This window comes from Oncorhynchus clarkii, chromosome 18, assembly GCF_045791955.1.
Source record: "Oncorhynchus clarkii lewisi isolate Uvic-CL-2024 chromosome 18, UVic_Ocla_1.0, whole genome shotgun sequence".
In the NCBI taxonomy this organism is placed as follows: Eukaryota; Metazoa; Chordata; class Actinopteri; order Salmoniformes; family Salmonidae; genus Oncorhynchus; species Oncorhynchus clarkii.
Window position 1 is genome coordinate 60,308,592 of NC_092164.1, and position 16,836 is coordinate 60,325,427.

Sequence of the window (16,836 nt, forward strand, 5' to 3'; positions counted from 1 at the left end):
AACCCTAATGCCTAACCCTAACCACACTGCTAACCCTAATGCATAACCCTAACCACACTGTTAACCCTAATGCCTAACCCTAACCACACTGTTAACCCTAATGCCTAACCCTAACCACACTGTTAACCCTAATGCCTAACCCTAACCACACTGTTAACCCTAATGCCTAACCCTAACCACACTGTTAACCCTAATGCCTAACCCTAACCACACTGCTAACCCTAATGCCTAACCCTAACCACACTGTTAACCCTAATGCCTAACCCTAACCACACTGTTAACCCTAATGCCTAACCCTAACCACACTGCTAACCCTAATGCCTAACCCTAACCACACTGCTAACCCTAATGCCTAACCCTAACCACACTGCTAACCCTAATGCCTAACCCTAACCACACTGTTAACCCTAATGCCTAACCCTAACCACACTGTTAACCCTAATGCCTAACCCTAACCACACTGCTAACCCTAATGCCTAACGCTAACTTTAAATTAAGATTTTTTTTAAAAAGCACAATTCTGTTGTCATTAATTTTTATGATAGAGCCAATATTGACTTTGCAGTTGGCCCATCTAACACCCAGTTCTGCCTCCAGGGTAAGATTCAAATCAAATTGTATTTGTCACATGTGCCGAATACAACAGTGAAATGCTTACTTACAAGCCCTTAATGAACAATGCTTTAAGAAGTTAAGAAAAAAAATACAAATAAGTATACATTTTTCTTTTTAGTGAAAGTAACAAATAATTAAACTGCAGCAGTAAAATAACAAGCGAGGCTATATACTGGGGGTACCGGTGTGGGAGCACTGGAGGTAATATGCACATGTAGAGTTAAAGTGACTATGCATAGATTATAAACAGCGAGTAGCAGCAGCGTAAAATAGGGGTCTGTGTATTCAGGAGTCTTAGCTATTCAGGAGTCTTATGGCTTGGGGGTAGAAGCTTTTAAGAAGCCTTTTGGACCTCGACTTGGCGCTCCGGTACCGCTTGCCGTGCGGTAGCAGAGAGAACCGTCCATGACTAAGGTGGGTGGAGTCTTTGACAATTTTTAGGCCTTCTTCTGACACCGCCTGATATAGAGGTCCTGGATGGCAGGCAGCTTGGCCCCAGTGATGTACTGGGCCGTATGTTCTACCCTCTGTAGTGCCTTGCGGTCGAAGGCCGAGCAGTTGCCACTCCGGGCAGGATGCTCTCGATGGTGCAGCTGTAGAACCTTGTTGAGGATCTGAGGAACCATGACCAAATCTTTTCAATCTCCTGAGGCGGAATAGGCTTTGTCGTGCCCTCTTTACAACTGTCTTAGTGTGTTTGGGCCATGGTAGTTTGTTGGTGATGTGGACACCAAGGAGCTTGAAGCTCTCAACCTGTTCCACTACAGCCTTGTTGATGAGAATGGGGGTGTGCTCGGACCTCCTTTTCCTGTAGTCCACAATCATCTCCTTTGTCTTGATTACGTTGAGGGAGAGGTTGTTGTCCTGGCACCACACGACCAGGTCTCTGAACTCCTCCCTATAGGCTGTCTCATCGGTGATCAGGCCTACCAATGTTGTGTCATCTGCAAACTTGTTGTTGGTGTTGGTGAGTCGTGCCTGGCCATGCAGTCATGAGTGAACAGGGAGTACAGGAGGGGACTGGGCACGCAGCCCTGAGTGGCCCCCGTGTTGAGGATCAGCGTTGCGGATGTGTTGTTCCCTACCCTGCTAGAAAAACAGTCCTGTAGCTTAGCTTCTGCTTCATCTGGCCACTTTCTTATTGATCTAGTCACTGGTGCTTCCTGATTTAGTTTTTTCTTGTAAGCAGGAATCAGGAGGATACAATTATGTTTAGATTTACCAAATGGAGGGCGAGGGAGATCTTTGTATGCATCTGTGTGGAGGAAAGGTGGTCTAGAGTTTATTTATTTAATTCCACCCCCCCCCCCCCCCCCCCCTCTGGTTGCACATTTAACATGCTGATAGAAATGAGGTAAAACTGATTTGAGTCTCCCTGCATTAAAGTCCCAGCCACTAGGAGCTCCCCCTCTGGATTAGCATTCTCCTGTTTGCTTATGGCCACATACAGCTCATTGAGTGCGGTCTTAGTGCCAGCATCGGTCTGTGGTGGTATATAGACAGCTATGAAAAATATAGATGTAAATAGACCGCTCCTGCTGTCTCTAGAGTTGAAAACAGCAGGTCTGGGACAGGTAGCACATCCGGTGAACAGGTCAGGGTTCCATAGCCGCAGACAGAACAGTTGAAACTGGAGCAGCAGCACGGCCAGGTGGACTGGGGACAGCAAGGAGTCATCATGCCAGGTAGTCCTGAGGCATGGTCCTAGGGCTCAGGTCCTCCGAGAGAGAGAGGGAGAGAAAGAAAGAGAGAAAGAGAGAATTAAAGAGAGCATACTTAAATTCATACAGGACACCGGATACGACAGGAGAAATACTCCAGATATAACAGACTGACCCTAGCCTCCCGACACAAACTACTGTAGCATAAATACTGGAGACTGAGACAGGAGGGGTCAGGAGACACTGTGGTCCCATCCGACGATACCCCGGACAGAGCCAAACAGGCAGGATATAACCCCACCCACTTTGCCAAAGCACAGCCCCCACACCACTAGAGGGATATCTTCAACCACCAACTTACCATCCTGAGACAAGGCCAGGTATAGCCCACAAATATCTCAATCATAGGACCTACTGAAGAGATGAGTCTTCAATAAAGACTTCAAGGTTGAGACCGAGTCTGCGTCTCTCATATGGGTAGGCAGACCATTCCATAAAAATGGAGCTCTATAGGAGAAAGCCCGGCCGCCAGCTGTTTGTTTAGAAATTCTAGGGACAATTAGGAGGCCTGCGTCTTGTGACCGTAGCTTACGTGTAGGTATGTACGGCCGGACCAAATCAGAGAGATAGGTAGCAGCAAGCCTATGTAATGCTTTGTAGGTTAGCAGTAAAACCTTGAAATCAGCCCTTGCCTTAACAGGAAGTCAGTGTAGGGAGGCTAGCACTGGAGTAATATGATCAAATGTTTTGGTTCTAGTCAGGATTCTAGCAGCCGTATTTAACACTAACGGAAGTCTATTTAGTGCTTTATCTGGGTAGCCAGAAAGTAGAGCATTGCATTAGTCTAATCTAGAAGTAACAAAAGCATGGATACATTTTTCTGCACCATTTTTGGGCAGAAAGTTTCTGATTTTTGCAATGTTACGTAGATGGAAAAAAGCTGTCCTTGAAACAGTCTTGATATGTTCTTCAAAAGAGAGATCAGGGTCCAACGCCGAGATCCTTCAGTTTTATTTGAGACGACTGTACAACCATCAAGATTAATTATCAGATTCAACAGAAGATCTCTTTGTTTCTTGGGACCTACAACAAGTATCTCTGTTTTGTCCAAGTTTAAAAGTAGAACATTTGAAGCTATCCACTTCCTTATGTCTGAAACACAGGCTTCCAGCGAGGGCAATTTTGGGGCTTCACCATGTTTCATTGAAATGTACAACTGTGTGTCATCCGCATAGCAGTGAAAGTTAACATTATGTTTCCGAATGACATCACCAAGAGGTAAAATATATAGTGAAAACAATAGTGGTCCTAAAATGGAACCTTGAGGAACACTGAAATTTACAGTTGATTTGTCAAGAGGACAAACCATTCACAGAGACAAACTGATATCTTTCCAACAGATAAGATCTAAACCAGGCCAGAACTTTTCCGTGTAGACCAATTTGGGTTTCCAATCCCTCCAAAAGAATGTGGTGATCGATGGTATCAAAAGCAGCACTAGGGTCTAGGAGCACGAGGACAGATGCAGAGCACAAGGACAGATGCAGAGCCTCTGTCTGACGCCATTTAAAAGTAATTTGCCATCTTCACAATGCAGTCTCAGTGCTTTGATGCGGTCTAAAACCAGTCTGAAGCGTTTCGTATACATTGTTTATCTTCTGGAAGGCCGTGAGTTGCTGCGCAACAGCTTTTTCAAATTTTTTTGAGAAGGATGGGATATTCGATATAGGCCGATTTAAAAAAAAAAAGAAAAAGTTTTTTATATTTTCTGGGTCAAGGTTTGGCTTTTTCAAGAGAGGCTTTATTACTGCCACTTTTTTAGTGAGTTTAGGACACATCCGGTGGATAGAGAGATGTTTATTATGTTCAACATAGGAGGGCCAAGCACAGGAAGCAGCTCTTTCAGTAGTTTAGTTGGAATAGGGTCCAGTATGCAGCTTGAAGGTTTGGAGGCCATGATTATTTTCATCAGTGTGTCAAGAGATATAGTACCAAAACACTAGCCTGTGTTTTAGTAGCCTGAAATGGCTTCTTGGTAGCTAGTTGGCTGGGCTAGCTAAAGCCAACTTCATACAATTGCTAGGTGGCTAGTAGTATTACAGATACATTTATTTGATTTTAAACAGGACTAATCTGAGGGAGCACGTGCCCCCTATGGGAATGACACCTCTGCTACCTCCCACCCTCTCCTTTATCTCTATAGGGATATTGGGGAAATCTGGAGAGATCTTGTCAAAGGGCTCGGACTCTATTAAGCAATCAGCTGTCCAGTGCTCCAAAATATTGACAACAACAATGAAGCTAGGGCCAGACAGATGGATAGAGCTGTACTCTGTTATCATAGCTCTATCTGTCTGGCCTGCAGGGTGTTTTGCCTAGAACTCCGCTCACATGGACGGAGACCTGGGAAGATGGCTGTTCTTCTTAAAGGCTGCTTCAACTGTTGAATAACTGTTGTAATAGGGAAGAAACAGGTGATGTGACGTTTTTCAGTTGAAGTGTAAACTAATTTGGGATATCGCTGTTAACTAGGAATTGATTATGGTGAATTGTTATAGTGAATTGTATGTTTATTCAATATCTCCACTGTGATTTGATGCTCTGGAGGCAGTGAGTTGCCTTGGCTACAGGATTTCACAGCTAGGGTCTCATAATTGGATAGTTAATGTGAACAGTGTGTTCTGTGTGTTGAGAGCATGGTATTGGAGCAGGTCATCTTGTATCTATGACATTCTAAAAAGCATTCCGAGGTCACGTTGACCGGAACGGAAGCCTGTGTGTGTGTGTGTGTGTGTGTGTGTGTGTGTGTGTGTGTGTGCCAGCATGCGAGGTGAGTGTGCGTGTGATCATACCTCGTTTCCGGAGTAGGCCAGTGCTGCTGTTGTTGAGCCCATATTACCTCAGCCAACATCATGCAGCAGCTTACAACATGTACTACGCTGCAAATATTTAGCCTTCAGGAGCTGATGCTAGAAAGCCTAGGAAAACAGTAAGACACGGCCCAAGGCAAATAAATAGCCTAACCACCAAATGAGAGATGGTCTGTTTTGGTGGTGGCTGCCGCCTAAGCTGCCTGGTAGGGATTGTGTGTGTGTTTGTGGGGGTAAGAGGCTCTTGGTCTCTGCTTCCTCATGAAAGGCCAACTCCCTCCTCTGTTAGGTGTTACTATGGTAATTCCACACTGTTTACTATAAATGACACACCTACAGTACCAGTCAAAAGTTTGGACACACCTGCTCATTCCAGGGTTTTTCTTAATTTTTTACTATTTTCTACATTGTAGAATAATAGTGAAGAAAAAAAAAATATGACATAACACATGGAATCATGTCGTAACCAAAAAAGATTTTAAACAAATCAAAATAGATTTTATATTTGAGATTCTTCAAAGTAGCCACCTGTTGCCTTGATGACAGCTTTGCACACTCTTGGCATTCTCTCAACCAGCTTCATGAGGTATTCACCTGGAATGCATTTCAATTAACAGGTGTGCCTTAAGTTAATTTGTGAAATGTCATTCCTTAATGTGTTTGAGCCAATCAGTTGTGTTGTGACAAGGGGTGGTTTACAGAAGATGGCCCTATTTGGTAAAAGACCAAGTCCATATTTTGGCAACACCATAATATGAAACAACAGTCCATCATTACTTTAAGACATGAAGATCAGTCAATCCGGAACATTTCAAGAACTTTGAACATTTCTTCAAGTGCAGTCGCAAAAACCATCAAGCGCTATGATGAAACTGGCTCTCATGAGGACCGCCACAGGAAAGTAAGACCCAGAGTTAGCTCTGCTGCAGAGGATAAGTTCATTAAAGTTACCAGCCTCAGACATTGCAGCCCAAATAAATGCTTCACAGAGTTCAAGTATCAGACACATCTCAACATCAACTGTTCATAGGAGACTGTAAATCAGGCCTTCATGGTCGAATTGCTGCAAAGAAAACAGTACTAAAGGACACCACTAAGAAGAATATACTTACTTGGGCCAAGAAACACGAGCAATGGACATTAGACTGGTGGAAATCTGTCCTTTTTGTCTTATCCGAAATGTTATATTTTTGGTTCCAACCGTCGTGTCTTTGTGAGACGCAGAGTAGGTGAACAGATGATCTCCGCATGTGTGGTTCCCAACCGTGAGGCATGGAGGAGGAGGTGTGATGGTGTGGGGGAGCTTTGCTGGTGACACTGTCAGTGGTTTATTTATAATTCAATGCACACTTAACCAGCATGGCTACCACAGCGTTCTGCAGCGATATGCCATCCCATCTGGTTTGCGCTTAGTGGGACTATCATTTGTTTTTCAACAGGACAAAGACCCAACACACCTCCAGGCTGTGTAAGGGCTATTTGACCAAGAAGGAGAGTGATGGAGTGCTGCATCAGATGACCTGGCCTCCACAATCATCTGACCTCAACCCAATTGAGATGGTTTGGGATGAGTTGGACTGCAGAGTGAAGGAAAAGCAGCCAACAAGTGTTCAGCGTATGTGGGAACTCCTTCAAGACTGTTCCAGGTAAAGCTGGTTGAGAGAATGCCAAGAGTGTGCAATGCTGTCAAGGCAAAGGGTGGCTACTTTGAAGAATGTGAAATCTAAAATATATTTTGATTTGTTTAACACTTCAGGTTACTACATGATTCCATGTGTTTTTTCATAGTTTTGATGTCTTCACTATTATTCTACAATGTAGATTATAGTAAACATAAAGAAAAACCCTGGAATGAGTAGGTGTGTCCAAACGTTTGACTGGAACTGTATTTGGGACTATTGTGGAGATGTATGAGTTAGTGATACTTTTTAAACGCTCCCTAGACAGCCAGCCCTCCCTGGAGATCAACAGACCCTGGGTCCAGACTACTGTGACTGTAGATCAATAGGCCCTGGGTCCAGACTACTGTGACTGTAGATCAACAGGCCCTGGGTCCAGACTACTGTGACTGTAGATCAACAGGCCCTGGGTCCAGACTACTGTGACTGTAGATCAACAGGCCCTGGGTCCAGACTACTGTGACTGTAGATCAACAGGCCCTGGGTCCAGACTACTGTGACTGTAGATCAACAGGCCCTGGGTCCAGACTACTGTGACTGTAGATCAATAGGCCCTGGGTCCAGACCACTGTGGCTGATACTCATTCCAAAATCATGGGCATTAATATGGAGTTGGGCCCCCCACATGGAGTTGGGGACCTTTACACCACTCCAGCCAACACTTGGCATTGCGCATGGTGATCTTAGGCTTGTGTGCAGCTGTTCGGCCGTGGAAACCAATTTCATGAAGCTCCTGACAAAGTTATTGTGCTGACGTTGCTTTCAGAGGCAGTTTGGAACTCTAGTAAGTGTTGCAACTGAGGACCGATGATTTTTACACGCTTCAGCACTTGGCGGTCCCGTTCTGTGAGCTGGTGTGGCCACTTCGCGGCTGAGCTGTTGTTGCTCCACTTCAAAACACGGTTCAGCTCTATTAGGGCAGAAATTTGACAAACTGACTTGTTGGAAAGGTGGCATCCTATGACTGTGCCATGTCAAAAGTCACTGAGCTCTTCAGTAAGGCCATTCTACTGCCAATGTTTGTCTATTGAGATTTCATTGCTGTGTACTTGATTTTATACACCTGTCAGCAACGGGCTTGACTGAAATAGCCAAATCCACTAATTTGAAGGGGTGTCCACATACTTTTATTCAGTGCCTTCGGAAAGTATTCAGACCCCTTGACATTTTCCACATTTTGTTACATTACAGCCTTATTCTAAAATGTATTAAATACTTTTCCCCCTCATCAATCTCCACAAAATACCCTAAAATGACAAAACAAAGACAGGTTTTTAGACATTTTTGCAAATTTTATGTATATATTTTTTTCAACATACAGTTGAAGTTTACATACACCTTAGCCAAATACATTTAAACTCAGTTTTTCACAATTTCTGACATTTCATCCTAGTAAAAATTCCAGGTGAGGGCTTTGTGATGGCAACTCCAATACCTTGACTTTGTTGTCCTTAAGCCATTTTGCCACAACTTTGGAAGTATGCTTGGGGTCACTGTCCATTTGGAACCAAGCTTTAACTTCCTGACTGATATCTTGATGTTGCTTCAATATATCCACATAATTTTCCATCCTCATGAAGCCATCTATTTTGTGAAGTGTACCAGTACCAGTTCCTCCTGCAGCAAAGCACCCCCACAACATGATGCTGCCACCCCGTGCTTCACGGTTGGGATGGTGTTCTTTGGCTTGCAAGCCTCCCCCTTTTTCCTCCAAAACTATAGTTTGTTAACAAGAAATTTGTGGAGTGGTTGAAAACGACTTTTAATGACTCCAACCTAAGTGTATGTAAACTTCCGACTTCAACTGTACCTTATTTACATAAGTATTCAGACCTTCAGACCTTTTGCTATGAGATTCGAAATTGAGCTCAGGTGCATCCTGTTTAAATTGATCATCCTTGATGTTTCTACTACTTGATTGGAGTCCACCTGTGATAAATTAAATTGATTGGACATGATTTCGAAAGGCAAACAACTGTCTACATAGGGTCCTACAGTTGACAGTGCATGTCAGAGCAAAAACCAAGCCATGAGGTTGAAGGAATTGTCCATAGAGCTCCGAGACAGGATTGTGGCGAGGCACAGATCTGGGGAAAGGTACCAAAACATTTCTGCAGCATTGAATGTCCCCAAGGACACGGTGGATTCCATCATTTTTTAATGGAAGAAGTTTGGAACCACCAAGACTCTCTTCCTAGAGCTGGCCAAACTCAGCAATCGGGGGAGAAGGGTCAGGGAGGTGACCAAGAAACCGATGGTCACTCTGACAGAGCTCCAGAGTTCTTACGTGATGATGGGAGAACCTTCCAGAAGGACAAACCATCTTTGCAGCATTCCACCAATCAGACCTTTATGGTAGAGTGGTCAAACGGAAGCCACTACCCCGTAAAAAGCACATGACAGCCTGTCTGGAGTTTTCCAAAAGGCAACTATAGATTCTCAGACCATGAGAAACAAGATTGAACTCTTGGGCCTGAATTCCAGCACCACGTCTGGAGGAAACCTGGCACCATCCCTACGGTGAAGCATGGTGGTGGCAGCATCATGGTGTGGGGATGTTTTTTCAGCAGGGTTGTTCATCAATTTTAGAATAAGGCTGTAACGTAACAAAATGTGAAGGGGTCTGAATACTTTCCGATTGCACTGTGTGTATATATAGTGTATCTTGTTGCGCTTTGTAAGCACAGATCTAAAATGCTTCTTATTGTAATTTCTGCTTGGCATCATACTAATTCTGTGCTTCAGATGAGCAGACAGCGCTCTAACTGATTTGTACTGTAGCTACTGTTCTCTGGTGCTTTTCTAATAGGCAGCCTATTTCTCAGGTAAAATGCAAGATTAACTTTAAGCAAAAAATTGGAAATATAGCTGGCTACATTATGTTTATGATAGGCCTACACATTAGAATTATGATGGACATGCGTAGTGTTAGCTTTTTCATTGTAAGCTCATATACCTTCGGCTGCCAGCCAAATAGCATTGCACTTCTGTTGTGATCTGATGAAAATGAATCTATTTTCTGCTGAATGTGTTGCATTAATGCATTTTCTGTGAAGGGAAACTATAGTTGCAAAAAAACTTTCAACATAAAATGCGACCCCTGTCAATACACAGCCGGACTCACCTGCTCCCGCTTTCTCACGTTGTGCTACTTACTAACAAACACGTGACTGGATAAACTGTTCTGGGGAACTAAGTAAGCATCATAATGTGCCTGGTGAAATGAAGAACGCAATCTGCTTTATCTCCTAATGAATTACACAAGTTAACTGCAGATATTTACTTAAAAAAATAGCTACAAATATTAAAATGTATTGAAAAACTTCAAAATAAATAGTTTCAATGGTATTGAAAAACCATCCCAAATACCCTGGTATACTGTATATATGGTATACCGCCCAATCCTAGTGTGCTTGGCATTGCAGTGGCATGCAAACCAATGTTTTCCCCACTGTGGTCACCTGAACTTTCATTTTAAACAACTTTGTGAAGCTTAGAAAATGACAAAAGAGAACACTTCCAGTACAGTCAACACAACATTCCAAAGTGCTATGCATGAGATTCCAAACCATACTATTTCCCAGGAGCATCGTGTCATTAATGCTCGAACACATCGCACCGAAAGTAGATCTAGTGTTAATCTGACGATCGTTTTCACAAGATTCTACATGTAAAATCAGCGCGCTAATTATGTTTAGAGGTGCTAAGTACTCTCAGCCAGCAAATGCTATTGGTGTGTCTGAGCCCTAAGGCCGCAGTCTATCTCTCTCTCTCCCTCCCCAGGACTGGCAGTTTGACGACGGCGCGCCCCCTCCCTCTAAGGTGGTGGAGGACTGGCTGAGTCTGCTAAGGTCCCGTTTCCTAGAGGATCCAGGCTGCTGCGTAGCTGTGCACTGTGTGGCTGGACTGGGCAGGTGAGGGGACCAGCTCAGTTGGTAGAGCATGGTGCTCATAACACCAGGATAGTGGGTTTGTTTCCCGGGACCACCTATATTTAAAATGTATGCACACATGACTGTAAGTCACTTTGGGTATATGCATCTGCTAAATGGCTATTATTATTATTATTATTATTATTATTATTATTATTATTATTATTATTATTATTATTATTATTATTATTATTGATACGCTGTATTAGGGGACCAGTAGGATGCTCTGTAGTGAATGGACAACCGTGTTTGAGTATTCATGCATATCATTGCCTATAATCAGATCAAGGGGACATTTTTGATTTAAGGTTAACAAGGTATCACACGGAACTGGATCCAAAGAGGTTGTGTTGACTGCCACTGAGCTTTGCACAGTGCTTACCAAGTTTATCTGCCAGTCAGTTGGTTAAACCTGGGTCAAGGGAGGCTCATTCTCACCCGACCCACACCTCTCCAGGTTCAAGGATAGGATAGGCACCTCTGGCTGCGTCCCAAGTGGCAGCACTATATATGGTGCCGTTTGGGACACACCCATTGTTCATTTCTAGGGGAAAGAAAAGGGGCCTTCTGAGTAAGACAGATAATAGCGGCGAGTATCCTTCTAGCTCAGCGCTTCAGCGTGAGTTTTCCCAGTACCCACTCTTCCTCTACACAGCCACAATGAGGTAGCCTGGTCCCAGATCTGTGTGTGCTGGTGTGACAATAACCAAAGGAGTCAAGAAATCACAAAAAGATATGGGACCAGGCTAATGCGTAGCTGCCCACCCCATCAAACTGAACAACCTCTTCTAGACCGGTGTCTAGACCCCTCCCTGTCTCCCCTTCTCTCTGAGGGCTGGCTAGCTAGCTAGCCTAGCACTGGGCCAAAGTCAACACAAACAGACCCCTTGGTGCCCCCATGCTGCAGCAATTCAGTAATCCCACAGTATTATTAGAGGCACCGGGGGGGTGAAGTCTGAAGACGAAACAGGAAGGAGGCATTTGTTTTTGCGGTCCCCTCTTCACTGTACGTACGCTGGGCTCCTTCCATGACCTTTTAGCTGGGATCAGGCCCGACCCCAGTCGGAGCAGAGCGGGGGCCAATACCCTATAATTGAATCTGCTGTTCCATCCCATTCCATCTAGTGTTTATATCAGGCCCCAGCCCAGCAGCCCAGTAACTAGAGATGACCCTGGATCCACCCCTCTGTCTGCAGCAGGGATAGGCTAACTTTCCCTCCTGTCGTTTTGAAGCTGTGAAGGGAGAAAGTGAGCCATTCTAGCTAGCAACCACCTCACTGGGACATGTTTTTGAACAATAGGACAGTATTATACTGATCAGACTTTGTGTAAAGACACAGTGTGGCTGCTGCTCTTCTTCTTATTACACACAAACAAACAGTCCAACAGAATGTAGTAGGGGTAGAGTCATAAACCGAGTGACATGGGGGGAGGGGGCCCCCGCACCCCTGGCAGTCTGGTTTGGGGGCAGTATAACCCTGGCAGTCTGGTTTGGGGGCAGTATAACCCTGGCAGTCTGGTTTGGGGGCAGTATAACCCTGGCAGTCTGGGTTTGGGGGCAGTATAACCCTGGCAGTCGGGTTTGGGGGCAGTATAACCCTGGCAGTCTGGTTTGGGGGCAGTATAACCCTGGCAGTCTGGTTTGGGGGCAGTATAACCCTGGCAGTCTGGTTTGGGGGCAGTATAACCCTGGCAGTCTGGTTTGGGGGCAGTATAACCCTGGCAGTCTGGTTTGGGGGCAGTATAACCCTGGCAGTCTGGTTTGGGGGCAGTATAACCCTGGCAGTCTGGTTTGGGGGCAGTATAACCCTGGCAGTCTGGTTTGGGGGCAGTATAACCCTGGCAGTCGGGTTTGGGGGCAGTATAACCCTGGCAGTCTGGTTTGGGGGCAGTATAACCCTGGCAGTCTGGTTTGGGGGCAGTATAACCCTGGCAGTCTGGGTTTGGGGGCAGTATAACCCTGGCAGTCTGGTTTGGGGGCAGTATAACCCTGGCAGTCTGGTTTGGGGGCAGTATAACCCTGGCAGTCTGGTTTGGGGGCAGTATAACCCTGGCAGTCTGGTTTGGGGGCAGTATAACCCCATCTCTGACGCACATCTCCCTTCCCCAAGGAGCTAGCCTCAGCTTTTGAAATGGTGCCAATGTTTTCTTGGCCCAACTTATTTATTTTCATACGTTTCAAATGGAAAAGACTGTTTCAGCACCCTTTTTCTCTGAGCAGAGGCTCACTAAGAGGGGGTTACAGGCTTACGTTTAGGTTGTGTGTGTCTAACAGTAAAAACCTTAATGGCCCATGATTTGATTTGTTTTGAAACGTTCACAGAATATTGTGTCCCTGGTTTATTCTGAGACTGACACATCTTTATCCCCGCTCCTCATTAAAAAGACCCAAAACTCTGAGGTTATGGCGGAACGAGCCCCCTTAACCCTATTAGTAAGCAGTGTTGAGCTAAAGCTTTTGTGGATTCAACAGGTTAGTGGAAGTTAGTCTGGCTGAAAGCACATAGCTCTGTCTGTGCCTTGTAAGGGGATGCTCTGTTTGAGAAGGTTGTGTATGAGAGCACACTCACACACACAGCCATTGTCTCACACTTTGCCTTTCTATGTCCCACACACTCTGGGGGGAAGTTTTCATCTGGGTACAGATCTAGCTTCTCCTTCCCCAATCCTAAACATAACCATTAGTGGTGGAAATGCTAAACTGATCCCAGATCAGCATCTAGGAGCAACTTCACCCTCCATGTCCCAAGCTTTCACTGTTTCAGTAAAGGGCACCACTCACCAGCCGTACTCTGGCCCTCATATTCAGGAGTCACCACTGTCCTATCCAGCCACAGGTTATTCTGTTCTGTACAGTAAGGTATAGCAGTGCGCCCCCTATCTATCCCCTCTATTGTTCCCTGCCTAAAATAATTTTGGTTTCAATAGATAATTTTGGTGCCGGAGGGCCTGAATGAAGCTTTGGGACCCTTTGCATCCCATCTGGAAAGGAATCTAAGAAAGAAAGTCAACTTTCTATATCAGTTAGTGATGTGATTGTTTCTGACTGGCCTGCTGTGGATGTTCTGTCTTGGCAGAGCCCCGGTGCTGGTGGCGTTGGCACTGATCGAGAGTGGTATGAAATATGAGGATGCCATCCAGTTTATCAGACAGTGAGTATCCCTCACTCTCTTTCCGTCTTACTGTTCTTCTGTATTCTGCCAAACTCTCTTGATCTACTGCGGTCATGTTATGAAACTTGTTCCTCTTGCGTTCATTGTCATGGCTGTCAGACACACCTTTTTTGACTGATTTAAATGCTTATGAATCTGTCTGTTTTGAACAAGTGGCCCTAATTATTAGAGGATAAGAACCTCTACAGATGAGGTCTGTTGAGCTCAGTTCTCTTACTGTAGTTCGTTCTTGAATATCCATGTTTTTTTTGTTTTCCAGGAAGCGCCGAGGGGCGATCAACAGCAAGCAGCTGACCTACCTGGAGAAGTACCGACCCAAACAGAGACTGCGCTACAAAGACCCACACATCTTCAAGAACAAGTGCTGCATCATGTGACCCCCCCCCCCCCTCCCCCCAACCCCTCTCCTGCTCAGCCAATCATCTGCCTGCCACCGACTGATCTGACCCGAATGGATACCGATGACGACGGACGAGTCCACAGCCAATGCACTTTGTGACTGAACTTTTGAGAACTATTGGATTTATAAATCATGAACTGAGCTGAGCAGCTCCACCAAAGGAAGGGTGTGATGTCTCCCTGGTGCCTAATGACAGCGCTTACTGAGGGGGTCGATGGATCCAGCCAAGACCTCCTTGAATCTGACTTTTTATCCAAGAGCCAGGCGAAGGTAGCTTGGAATGGATGGTGGCAATAGGACGTTGACTCTCGCCACATTGAACTCCATCATAACCATTGGATGGTGCCTCGCCGCAAATGACTAGACTTGGTAATTGTACCTCCAACACCCCTTGCTACCAAATGGTGGTAGCGCCTCAACTCATGGTCTGAAAGACAGCCAGCTTTAGCTGTATGAATATAAAACCAATGTGAATCATGGGAATTTTTATTTATTTTTTTTGTGGCTGGTTGCCCTTTTTTGCCCTGCCTAGAGTAGGTACTGGGCTGTTCTGTTCACTCCTTGTTCCAATGACCTGATGATTACTGTAATATATTTTTGTCTTGATGCCCCTTTCTAGCTTGAATATTCAGTGGGCTTGCAGATGAGAACAGAGGGGTTGGGATGGTTATAGGGTGGGGTGCACTTGGATGATGACCAATAGGTTTATTTGTACTGTACCTCAATTTTGTAACTGATGTTAGGCTAGGTAGGACGGTTATTCACTTACACTGGCTCACGGGTGTATGGGAGGAAGCAGAGTTAAATTTCCCCTAGACTCTGATCTTGGGTCAGTTTTGCAGTTTCCCCACTAATGTTAAGGTTAGGATTTGGGGAGGGGAAGCTGATCCTAGATCTGTACCTAAGGGACAAAAAGCCACAAAGTGCTCTACGGTCATATCCTGTACTGAATACGTGTCCCTCTCTTTCTCTACCATACTCTTTGTTACAAGGTAGCTGTGCATTGAGTCTACGCGCAGGGAGTTAAATGCTGTTGCTGAATTCAAGGGTCACGTCAAAACACTTTGGTTTACCCCACCCACCCCCATTGGCATAGTTGGTTAGGCCAACCAGAATGAATGCACGTTCTGCGTTTCTTTTCTAGCCCAGTTTCTCTATCAGGTTAACTCTTGTGCAGGTGTAGTCAGTTTACACCTCACTAGACACACAGCCTTGTCTCTGTTCGCCGCATTGAAGTTGCCTTCCGTCTGCCTTTTGAAGAAACCACCTTCAGCTGTATAGAAATAAAGTGTTTGTCATGGAACTGCTCATTCCTGGTGCGATGAGCTGAGTGGGAGTAGTGTGAGACATTGGATTATGTAAGAGGAGCGTGAAAATATGACACAGCAGTAGCAGTCATCCACTTTGTTTTGATTGACTCACTACTTTAATTACTCTCCACGAAATGCTTCCACCTGCTGGACGTAATGAGTAGCTACAGGGTGTGGATATAACTTTGATGGACTCGATCCAAAATATGGTATAATTAGCTGTATTAATAAACTCTTATCAGAGTATGACAGTATTTCAAATCTCTGAACAGTAAAAATACCTGTTTTGCCAAGTAGATGGTGCCTTTGAGTTATGGGTTCACCTCAAGACTTACAAAGGGGGATTGACCTGAGGGAAAGGGCTTTCAAGAGCCCGGTTTATACCTGGTGTTAACATGTCTACACCTAAACATCTGGCCAAGATCAGGGGACGAGTAAAATAATTGATTGTGGTCAGATACTCTCCACCTTCAGAGATTGATTGGATGAAAAGGGCTTTATAAATACATTTGATTGATTGATTGATGAAAGAATCCCTTTCTCAAATTTGGTAGTCTCTACTGTGTGTAGGGGCCCATGCTCATATTCCATTCTTCCACTTCAGCAGAACCAGGGCCCTGTGATTCCTGGGCCCTGTTTCCCTTTCTAACCTTCCCCAGATGGGAGAGACTCTGGGCTAGCCTGGGAATCCAAACTGTTCGGTTTCGATTCCCAGGCTGTGTCCCAAATGGCACCCTGTCAAAAGTAGGATACTATATAGGGAATAGGGTGCTATTTAGAACTGATTCAGTAAAGGAGATCTGTATCAAATGAACCAGAAGACTTAAAACAATATCCTCCTTGTGACTCCCATCCCTGCTGCTGATGAATGCCCCCAACTGTAATGCCAGGGCTAGACTTGACAGTTCATGCAGCTTTTATATTCTAATCATGGAAATCTGAACAAGTCATGCATCTACACCTATATTTAAATGCATCCACAGTGTCTAGATGCCCTTTTCCCACGCTATATTCAAATGCAGTAGGCTAAATCTGACAACACAACAACTTGATGGCAGTAGCCAGCCTTTATGAAGCCACAAAACACATTCCTCAAAGGCTAGGCATGAAAAAAGGTCCCTCTTGCTCCAACAACACACCTTTATTGTGGGCGGAGTGTTGTTGCCACTGTATGTGGTGTCAGTAGCCTGTACGCA

General features: G+C 44.9%; 1 protein-coding gene across 3 annotated transcripts in view; it reads left to right on the forward strand.

Annotated features, from left to right (window-relative positions):
- The window catches only part of LOC139373804 (protein tyrosine phosphatase type IVA 3), a 62,321-nt gene extending 46,435 nt beyond the window's left edge, over window positions 1-15,886 (forward strand). For all 3 annotated transcript variants that reach the window (XM_071114813.1, XM_071114812.1, XM_071114814.1), the window contains exons 4-6: window positions 10,609-10,739; window positions 13,835-13,909; window positions 14,190-15,886. In XM_071114813.1, the coding sequence (XP_070970914.1) occupies window positions 10,609-10,739; window positions 13,835-13,909; window positions 14,190-14,307 (324 nt within the window). In that variant the 3' untranslated portion in view covers window positions 14,308-15,886. The remainder of the gene's footprint in view (window positions 1-10,608; window positions 10,740-13,834; window positions 13,910-14,189) is intronic.
- Window positions 15,887-16,836: the final 950 nt, after the last annotated feature.